The sequence below is a fragment of the Numenius arquata genome, unplaced genomic scaffold (assembly GCF_964106895.1).
Source record: "Numenius arquata unplaced genomic scaffold, bNumArq3.hap1.1 HAP1_SCAFFOLD_1478, whole genome shotgun sequence".
NCBI classification, from domain to species: domain Eukaryota; kingdom Metazoa; phylum Chordata; class Aves; order Charadriiformes; family Scolopacidae; genus Numenius; species Numenius arquata.
The window spans coordinates 679-11,207 of NW_027414624.1; the positions used below are offsets into that span (position 1 = coordinate 679).

At 62.2% G+C, this 10,529-nt stretch overlaps 1 protein-coding gene across 1 annotated transcript; it reads right to left on the minus strand.

Annotated features, from left to right (window-relative positions):
• Positions 1-327: 327 nt before the first annotated feature.
• On the minus strand, positions 328-10,169 carry PATL1 (PAT1 homolog 1, processing body mRNA decay factor). The gene is made up of 18 exons (XM_074167222.1): positions 10,155-10,169; positions 9,696-9,807; positions 9,352-9,563; positions 9,197-9,274; positions 8,251-8,445; positions 8,041-8,142; positions 7,605-7,701; positions 7,222-7,432; positions 7,058-7,147; positions 6,682-6,865; positions 4,644-4,767; positions 4,437-4,534; positions 4,287-4,346; positions 3,627-3,775; positions 2,742-2,901; positions 1,991-2,146; positions 1,209-1,300; positions 328-481 (listed from the first exon to the last, which is right to left on the minus strand). Exons 1-18 carry the CDS (start codon positions 10,167-10,169, stop codon positions 328-330), a joined length of 2,289 nt encoding a protein of 762 aa, XP_074023323.1.
• Between the last annotated feature and the right edge of the window lie 360 nt (positions 10,170-10,529).

The following is a 10,529-nucleotide window of genomic DNA, read 5'->3' on the forward strand; positions in this document are numbered from 1 at the left end:
AGGGGGGCGTCAGAGAAGCTGCCGGGGGGGGTCAGAGATGCCATGGGGGGGTCAGAAAAGCCATAAAGGGGTCAGAGAAGGCATAGGGGGGCATCAGAGATGCCGTGGGGGGGGTCAGAGAAGCCGCGGGGGGGTGTCAGAGATGCCAGAGGGGTGACAGAGAAGCTGCGGGGGGGGGGGGACTCAGAGATGCTGAGGGGGGGGGGGTGTCAGAGAAGCCGCAGTGGGGTAAAAAGTGACTCCCCCCCCACCCCAAGGCTGCTCCGCCCCACGCATCCCCCCCAGCCTTTGCCCCTTTGAGGGTCCCCTCTTCCGGAGGGGTGACACTCACTGCAATTTTGTCTCCAGCAGGTTCAGCTTCTGCTGGTCGACGTAGCGAGAGAAGAGGGAGAGCAGGTTGGAGGGGGTGGACACCGGCTTGGCCAAGGCCGCCTGAGGGATCCGCAGGAGCTCCCGGGTCGCCATGAGCATCAGCTCCGTCCTGCCGGAGAGGGGAGGAGTGAGAACCGTCAGGTGCTTGGAGAATCGGACGTCCTCCAACTCACAGAATGGGTTGGGTGGGAAGGGACCTTAAAGATCATCCAGTTCCATGATGGGGGGGACACCTCCCACCCAGAGCAGGTTGCTCCAAGCCCCCTCCAACCTGGCCTTGAACCCCTCCAGGGATGGGGCAGCCACAGCTTCTCTGGGCAACCTGGGCCAGGCTCTCACCACCCTCACAGCAAAGAAGTTCTTCCCCACATCTCATCTCAATCTCCCCTCTTTCAGTGTCAAACCCTTCCCCCTCCTCCTAGGGCTCCCCTCCCTGATCCAGAGTCCCTCCCCAGCTTTCCTGGAGCCCCTTGAGGGACTGGAAGGGGCTCTAAGGTCTCCCCGGAGCCTTCTCTTCTCCAGGCTGAACCCCCCCAACTCTCTCAGCCTGTCCTCCCAGCAGAGGGGATCCAGAGCATCTCGGTGGCCCCTCCCTTGGGCTACGGACACCTCGCGATGTTTTTTGACGCTGGAACCAAACGGGAGGCGGCGCCGCGTCCTAAGACACCGGCCTCCCCACGGAGGAAAGGTGCTGCCGCCGCGAGACCGCAATTAAACCTCCTCCTTCATCGACTCTGCCTCTGAGCACTTCGGGACCCCACAAAGGCACAGCGTCGGACCTCCGATGGCGTCGCCACCTTCCCGCCCCCGAGGGACGGCCGAGGATGGGGACTCACCACTGGTTGTCCTGCATTAGCTCCGTGTTGGCATCCGAGCTCTGCAGTTCCTCCCCGCGGCTCAAGACCAAGTACAGCAGGGACAGGCCGAACTGCGGGGAGGAGAGAGGAAGGGTTTGAGGGAGCCCCCCCCTCCCACCCTCCACCCCTGGGGAGGAGATGTCACTCCGGTGCTGTCACAAGCCATCGCTGGCATCCCCGAGGGCTGTCGCGCCTCGAGAGGAAATCCTCGAGACAGGAAATCCTCCCACCGCTCCTCCCCTCCGAGCATTTTTTTTGGGGGGGAGGGTATGTTTGTGTGTGTTTGAGAATCCCCCCCCCCCCGGGCACCTCCCCATCCTGGGGGACAGTGACACAAGCGGGAGGACGTCCAGCTGCCTCCGCAGCCCCCTGAAGAGGAAGAGGAGGCTGTTTATGGACATGGGTCGGGACAAACAGCTCCTTGCCCGGCTCGGAGGGGACATCTTCATCAACCCACAGCAGAGGAGCTGCCCTCCCACCCCGGATTTTAGGGCATCCCAGCGGGAGAGACAACGGAACCAGCTGCCAGCCCACGGCGGAGCTCCAGGCCAGCTCAGACAGCTGATTAATTTGCCAGACACCCTCGTTAATCAACAAGAGAAGGGGGAGAAAGCGCCAGGAGCTGGCAGCCTGTAGCTCCCGTGCCCTTCCTGCAGCACGGCTGCATCCAGCTCCAGGAGGAATTCGGTTTTTCCCAATTTTGGGGGAGGGATGAGATGGTCCCAACCTGCCCCCGGGGAGCAGAAAAAGGAGAGGAGCACCTTGTTTTGGAGCACAGCAGTGAGGTGCAGGTTGGTGGGCGCTGGCGCGGCGGCGCTCTGAGGTAGGTTCGTTAACTGCTGCACAAGGCTGGTGACCGTCCCCAAGGGAAGGTGGTAGAGAACGTGCGAGAAGGGCCTCAACAGGCAGGGCAGCACCTGCGGAGAGAGGAGCGGAGGAGTCGGGAGACGCAGGAGGAGGAAGATGGGCTTCCCCAGGAAGATGGACCTCCCCAGGACTTCCTGGACCCCAACAAGATGCTGCCTCGTGGCTACAGACAAATCAGCTCAGGATGGGACTCGCCTGAGAATGCCCCATCCCCGCTTTCAATTCAACCAAGTCTTTTCCCTTCCTAAATCGTCCTCTTCCTCAAAACAAGCCGGGATTTATTTGGCAGGTTGCAAAGGACAAACGAGAGCGCGTCCCTGGGAAGATGCTGGCCTCGGCTGCCCGTCTCTGGAAGATGCGAGTCTCCCGTTGTCACCCGATGAGTCAGAGACGCCGGGGCTCGTTAAACAAAGGCACCATTTAATCAGAAAAGCTCCCCGCTTCCTTCCCGGTGAAGCCGGGCTGCGTCGTGCCAGCCAGAAAGCACGGGAGACGGGCTCTGCCAGGAGCTCACGGCTCCTGCAGCCTCCCAGGAGAGTCAAAAACTACCATCCTTAAGACACACGATGCCGTTTGCCGTTTCCCCCCGCTCAAAGAAGATCCACCTCCAGATCCCGCGCCGATCCCAGCCTCCCGGAATCTCACCTCGTCCTGAGCATCCTTCTTGATGAGGAAGGGCAGGTTCCTGGCCGTCGCCATGAGCACGTCGGCCGCTTGCTCGGGTGACAAGAAAGGGAGGATCCGGGCCACGAGGCGCTTCCCTTTGCGGATGCACATGATCTGCATGAAGTGGTCGTCGCTCGGCCTGGGGAGGAGAGGAGAAAAGTGCCAACCCTCAGCTGGGAGCGTCCCAGGGAACGTGGGGTGTTCCTCTGGGTACCCCGCAGCCAGCCCTGCACCGGCATCGGGCAGAAAACACACTCGCCTCAAAAAACATCCCCCAGGAGAGAAAAATAACCCAGAAATGACACCCCTAACCCGAATCTCCGACGGGCTAGGAAGCAGGACAAAGCTCGGTTCCCCACGGGGCAGCAGAGGAGGAGCCACCGAACCCCTGTGTCCCTGCAGCAGGTCAAGCACGAGGTGACAGATTTGAAAACAGGCCCCCAGAGATGTGCCAGGGCGCAGAGCTCATGGGAAAAATGGCCAAAAAAAAAGGAAAAAAAACCCCCAGAAACGGTTATTTCAGCCCACAGTTGCCAACACACCTCTGGAAGAGTCTGTCCAACTCTTCCTTGGGAAACAGGTCCCTGGAAAGCCAGTTTATAGAATCATAAAATAGAATCATAGAATGGTTGAGGTTGGAAGGAACCTTTCAAGCTCATCTAATCCAATGTCCCCTGCCACGAGCAGGGACATCTTCCACTAGATCAGGTTCCCTATCCAACCTGGCCTGGAGTATTTCTACTAATGGGTCATCTACCACCTCTCTGGGCAACCTGGGCCAGTGTTTCACGGCAGCTGCAAGTACCCGCGGACTTTCAGCTCCCACCAAGCCACCGAGTCGTAGACAGCACCCTCTCTGCTCACCTCTCCTGCCCGGGCGCCTTCCCCCTCAGATTGTCATACATATCGCAGATCTTCTGCTTCCTCTCACCCATCAGGGCTGGCCGCTCGCCTTCCAGGCTCAGGAGGTAGCGTCTCTCGTAGTCCTCCACATCTAGGAGGAGGCTGTACGTCTGCAGGAGAGACGGCGATCACAGCAGGGCAAGGGGGATCTATCTACGAGGGGATCCACTAGCCCTGATCCGCAAAGATCCAGGATGTGCCCAACCAGGATCCTCCTGTCTCCTTTGCTGCTACAGGAACGGAATATCCCGGCCCAGAGCACGTCAAAGCCTTAGTGGTCCCAGCGCAAGAGCGGACTGGGCAGGGACTCTGTGACCCACAAGCTTCCATCCTGGCTTCAAAGAGGTGAGGCCTCATGGCTGTGGGTCAGTAACGGATCCTGCAACGCCCATCCAGGCTGTTTTGTGGACAAGGTGAAGGCACAACAGGGACCTGTCTCCAGCCTTTCTGCTCCAGGACCCCCCGCCCCTTTCCTGGAAGCAGGACTGAGTGCTGGCTTGTCCCCAGCTGGATGTCCAGAGGAGCTCATTGTGGTCTCCCTGGCCCGCCCTTCTTTGCCCCAGCCCACCTCATGCCCCTCCATAGATCTCCAAGGATTGTGACGGTCCCCCTCGAACTCACCTTCTCGATCGTGACAAGGGTTTGGCGCCTCTTGTCTCGAACCTGCTTCTCCTTTGTCTCCTGCCGGGGAGGGACAGGGGAGTCAGGGCCACGGGCACCTCCCGTGGTGGCCCGAACCTGCTTCGGAGGGGAGGAAGGGCCAGAACTCACGTCATCCTCACTGCGGGAGGTCACCACCGCATCGATCATTTTCCGAGGGTTGTTCACGCTGGAGACAGTGAGTTTCCCGAGCGAGCCCTCAAACTGCACTGCAGGAAGGGGATGGAGAAGAGAAGCAGAAGGAGTAAATCCAAGCCTGACCTCACCTTTTTTCATCTCTGGCCCAGATCTGGGCTACGTGGAGAAAGAAGCGCTTACCTGGCTTGTAGGTGTGCTCCAGCTTGGCCACCTGAGGTGTGATGAGTTTAGTGCGTTCCTTCTTGGGACCATCCCCTTGAACTTCCTCCGCCGCTGACAACTTCTCCAGCTTCTGGAAGTAATTCTGAGGCGGGGAGAGGAGAAGTTGAGATCACACCCCCCCCCCCCAAAAAAAAAAAAAATAAAAATCAGTTGGGCAAGGACTGACGCAACACGTCCCTCTCCCCAGTCTGTGCTCCATCCCTCACCCATCACTTACTGGTCTTGCCAACGTCAGCAACAGCATTTTAAACCACTGCTCTTCTCCCTCAGTACATTGCATCCTCCTTTTTACTATCCCTCGAGATTACAGAGGCCGAGGTTCCTCCTAAGCCCTCTCTTTCTCAATACAAATTATGACGAAGCCACTCCCCCTACGAGGTCCCCGGCTCCCAGTCCTTCCCAGCACACTCCAGTTAGCCCGCCTTGCTCCGTTAGGACCGTGCCCAGGTTGGGCAGCGCGTGGCTGGGGCCTCCCACACGGCTGCTCACGCGCTTCTCCCATCTGCCCCGGCCAACGTTCGGCCCCTTTCGCAACTGGCAGAGCTTTGTTGACTCATGTCTCGGCTGCGGCCACACCAGTTCCTCTCCTCTACTGGGGATCAGCTCACCCACAGCTCCCGGCAAAACCTGTGTCAGCACAATGCCCTCCCGCCAGCCCCAGTTCTCCTGCCAGCTCCCACCAGAGGCCAGAAAACCCACAGCAAGCGCTCATCCCCGCTTCCACTGGGACCCTGTCCCACCACGGAAGGGGACAGGAGCCCCCTTGTCCCACCACGGAAGGGGACAGGAGCCCCCCTTGTCCCACCACGGAAGGGGACAGGAGCCCCCCCTTGTCCCACCACGGAAGGGGACAGGAGCCCCCCCTTGTCCCACCACGGAAGGGGACAGGAGCCCCCCCTTGTCCCACCACGGAAGGGGACAGGAGCCCCCCTTGTCCCACCACGGAAGGGGACAGGACCGCTCTGACCCATTTTACCACGCTGGTGACTGTCCTCCCTGCTCTGCCTGGCGCTCACCGACCGCTCCAGGACCTTTCTGGGGTGCAACTGGCTCTTCTGCACCCCCTCCATGAAGACCAAGCCTCCTGCACAGCCCCAGCCACCCCACAAGCCCCGTTGAAGCTTCCAAGCCAGGCATCCGTCCTACCGCAGCTTGAAACCCTCCACAGATTATTTCCCTCGCGTGACGTCGCCCCGTGTACCCTCAAACCCAGCTGAGCTTTGAGCATCTCCCACCCTCGGGAAGAGCCCAGCCGTCACCTTCCTTCGTCTGCTCCAAATCTGGCTCCTCCCAGCCCCGGCTGGCGCTCCCTATCCTTGAACTGGAAAACGAGAAGGAGCAGTCTCTCGCCCATCCACCTTCTCCGGCCTCGCTCTCTGGACCTCACGGGCTTCACCACCACCCCCTGTCAGACTGGAGACCTCATCAGGCAGCCATTCCCTGCCCTGGATTTCCCATTTAGCAGCTTCCCCGTCTCCCATTCTGGGTCTTTTATTTTACCACCGTCACAGGCAGCTTCTGACATAGACGAGTTGCTCTCCTATTGTTTTGGACCTTCTGCTGCACCCCCCAAATCCATCCTGCCAGTGCCCCGCAATGTCTCCTCGCCCCTGGAGATCTCATCTGAGAACAGGGAGGTGCTGCTTCTCTTGCTGAGGATCCTCATCCCACCCCAGCAACCTCCAAATCCATCCTGCCAGTGCCCCCCAACGTCTCCTCGCCCCTGGAGATCTCACTCAAGAACAGGGAGGTGCTTCTTCTCTTGCTGGGGATGCTCGTCCCACCCCATCCCTCTGCCTTCCTCCTCCAGCACATTCCCCACAACCGGATCGAGAAACCCTTCCTCCGCTCCATCACTTTTGGCACTGGCACCCCCTTTCCCACCCAACACCCCTCGTCACGGCGGCCACACCGAGAAGACACCGGTCCCTGTGGGAGCGTTGGTGGCCACGGGACACGCAGCGGAGCGGGCTGGGGGCTTCCCCCTCCCCGGTACCTGGTAGTAATAGTCATCCAGGTAGGGATCAGTGCTCTGCAGCTGCATCATCTGGATTTTGGACACCCAGTCCTTCTCCCGCTGCAGCATGAGGTTAGCGTAGGGGTCTTTGCGGATCTGCTCCTGGTGGCTGCTCCGGTGGCCCCCTCGATCCCCCACCGAGCCGTTGAGGCTCCGGTGCTGGCTGGCAGGAGGCAAGAAGGGCACCCGTGAGCACACAGGAGCTACAGGAAGGGACAGAGAGCGGTGCACAGGCTAGCCCCGGCAGCACAACCCCCCCGCGGCGGAGGGGCGATGCATTTCAACCCCCCCACCCCCACACACACCCCGTGCCAGGCAGCCCCTCTCCTGGCACCGGCGCAGGCCCAGCACTCACTTTCGGTTCTGCTGCTGTCGCTGGTGCAGGAGCCGACGATGCTGGGGGTGCAGGTGGGTCGTGTCCGGTCGGAACATTTGGGGTTGAGGCCTGGGGACAGCGGGAAGTCTCAAGAGGTGGCCACAGAGAGCAGGAAGGTAGCCGGGGAGAGGGGTGGCACCTACCTCAGGCTCTGCAGATGGGATCCGGGGCCCGGCGGGTGCTGCGGCTGCGAGGGAGGTGGAGCCGGGGGAGCCCCAAAAAAGGCACGAAACCCGCTGGCCGGAGACATCATCTGCCCAACTCTGCCCTGCAGCAGCTTGGGATTGACGGAGGGGAGGGGGCTCCCAACCAGACCAGAGACCCGGGCAAACTGGCTGGGGGACATTCGGCCGGCCTGGAAGGGCAGAGAGGGTGCCCAGAGTCAGATGGGGCGGGGGGGGAGATTTTTTTTGGGGAAAGGGAAAAACCCAGCATCTGGGACGGCCAGAGCGAGCCACGTGAAGAGAAATGTGGGACCCTGGCCGGGGTGGGGGGACCAGGAAAGTAAAAGAAGGGAGCGAAGGGGGCTTTACCTGGGCTCCTCCGAGCAGCTGCGCTCTCTGAAGGTGGGTGAGGACGGGAGAGACGCTGTGGGGGAACGGGTGGCCCAGGAGGGAGGAATTCTGAGGGAAAGAGAAGGGAAAAGGGATCCCGGTCACAGCCCTGGCAAGAGCCGATGGTGGGCAGATGGGAAGCGGGCGACGGTGCAAGAAAAAGCCCCAGGAAGGTGCCCTGGGCAGGCCGGGAGCCAGGCCAGGCGCCGGGGAGTGGGGCTGATGGACCAAGCTATGGGACTAGAGAGAAGCCACTGGCTTGCTGCGTGACAGTGAGGGACACCAACACCAAGAGGGCCTGGATTTGTAGACGGGAAAAGGGGAACAGGGCGTTGGAAGGGTTTTGGGGAGACTGGCAGAACTCCCAGCAATGGGGCCTCAAAGAGGGGTGCAAAGGGGACTGAGTACCGGTACGTTGCAGAGCTGGTTGGGGGACATCCTCTCGCCGTAGGGAGCGGGGTAGCGCTGCTGCATGGTAGCTCGGATGTGGACAGGCTTCGGACACAGGATCTAGAAGGAGAGAGGCAGCAGATTTTTTCCCCCGCCCCGGTCAGCTCCTGGGGGAACCAGCCTGTGCCCTCTGAGCCACGGGTGGCGAGCGGGACCAGGGGGAGGTACCTGCTGGTTGAAGTTGGGCACGGCAGCCTGCTTGGGAGGGGTGCCGATGGGGACAGCCCGCACAGGGGGACTCCCGATGACAGGGGAGGACGAACGCCGGGGCAGCGCCCGCTCAGAGGGGTCCCGCTCTTCCTCTCGAGCCTGCGGGGGTCTCTGAGGCAGAGCGTAGTCCAGCACGGACACCGACGGCATCTCCTGCAAGCGGAAGGCGGGGAGAAAGCTCCCCCCAGGATAACAATCACTGACTGGGACAGGGACGACTGGCACCGTGTGTCCCAGGGACGTACCCAGGATGTGACAGCCACATCCTTCCTCCCGCCAGGCCTCCTCTGCGCCTCTCGGCAGCCCCCCGCGATGGTGGGGGTTCACGGGGACCCCCAGAGCCTGTCCTGCGGAGCCCACATCACCACCGAGACACCCGTTTGTGGTGACAGCGCTGCCCGAGCGTGGGGTGGGAACGCTCCGTGTCACCGTCGCGCCGGCTGCACGCACACCCTCGTTTCCCAGCCCTGGGCTGGCTGCACAGCATGCTGCGCTTGCACTTAAAAGCCTAACTCTTAATTAAAACCGCAACAACAACAAAAAAAGAAAAATCCTCTGCCTTGAGGCACCGACATTCCCAAACCCTGACGGGGGCGCTGACATCTCTCAGATCTCGCCAGGGACCACGGATCAGCGATAACCCCCCAACCCGGCTCTCCAGCCTCCGAGGGGGAACAAAGGGTGACATCTAGGAAATTCTACAAACAAGCCAAACCGCGGCCACCCAAACCCAGCCAGAGGCAAGCAGAGTGTCCCGCTGCACCCAGTTGATCTGGAGGTGCTCCCCAGCACTGACAAGCCTGTGGCAGTACAGCCCATCTCACCCCTCAGCACCCAGACACAGGGGTTTTGAGGGGGCATTAGGGACACCACGATGGCTGCCACCCGCATCCCGGCACCGTACCTGAGTTAGAAGCGGCCCCCGGATGCGCCGCAGGACAGCCGAGCTGTCCCAGATGCTGGAATTCAGCCCTCCAGGCTGCTGAAACAGAGACAGGGAGTCAGCACGGCGCTGCCAGGTTCGCTCCAGGCCAGAACCCACCCTGACCCCCCTCCCACCTGAGCGGGGACCCTGGTTTGCACAGCCTGCATGATGGCGGGGTCCTCCAGCTCGCTCTCGATGACCAGCCTGGTCAGCCGCTCTGCCAACGTATCCTCGGGTTCGCCCAGCAGATCCGCCTCCTCGCTACCGGGCCCATCCTGCTCCCTGCTTGCCACCGGCTTGTCCTCCAGCTCCGCCAGCCGCTCGTGTGCTTCCTGCCAGTCGTCGTCTGCGAGGGACACGCCGTCAGGGATGACACGCTCGCAGGGGTAAGGAGGGCATCGGTGGGATGGGGAGCTAGGGGGAGAGATGGGGGAGAGATGGGAGGGAGGGGGGGTGGGGGGGTGGTCTCTCAGCTCACCGACAGCCCCGGCTCCAAACGTGTCATCGTTAAACTGGTCGATATCTTCATCTTCCTCCCCCAGGGCCTGGAAAGCGTCCTCATCCTCATCCAGCGGGCAGTCCTCCAGGGACTAGGGAGAGAGATTAGGGGAAGGGAAGGGAAGGGAAGGGAAGGGAAGGGAAGGGAAGGGAAGGGAAGGGAAGGGGAAAAGGGAAGGGGGGGGTCAGCACCAGCCTCCACGCTCCTCCCCACCCCTCCAGTGAGCCACACCGGCCTTTCCCCCCCCCCCCGCCACAGCCCCCTTCTCCCACAGGCCTAGGCCTCCCCAAGCACTCCAGGGGGGGAAGGCCGCGGGACGGGGTGGGGAGGGGGGGTGCGCCGGGACGGTTCCCGTCCCGGCGCACCCCCCCTCCCCACCCCGTCCCGCGGCCTTCCCCCTCACACCCCGTAGCCCCTAGAACCCCCCTCCCCGTTCACCTGGTACCGGAACATGGCGGCGGCGGCGGCGCCCACCGCCCGCAGGCTCCGCGCGCGGCCCGCTCCGGCCCCGGGCCCCGCCGCGCATGCGCCGGCGCAGGCGCATGACGTCACCCCCCGCGCCCCGCCCCTCTTCCCCCCCTTCCCTCCGCCCCCAATCCTCGCCAGCCCGGGGCGTGGGAGGCGCATGCGCGGCGAGAGGGCGCGATTCGATGGGGAGGCGTGGCTAAATCAAGCCACGCCTCCTCTTAGGCCTTAACGGCACCGCCCCCCCCACCTCCCCGGGCTGCTCTTAAAGGGGCAGCGGCACCTTTTATTCCCCGCCTGCGCAACGTCCCCCACAGCCGTGCCCCCAGCGTTGCGGCCCCCCCACAG

Bases quoted from the DNA above. Each gene is read 5' to 3' on its own strand.
- PATL1 (XM_074167222.1), bottom strand. The intron at 8,143-8,250 runs GTACCTCCCCCT...CTCTCCTTCTAG, and splicing joins TGCCCAACTTCAACCAGCAG to ATCCTGTGTCCGAAGCCTGT. The intron at 4,347-4,436 runs GTGAGTTCTGGC...CCTCCCCGGCAG, and splicing joins CCTCCCGCAGTGAGGATGAC to GAGACAAAGGAGAAGCAGGT.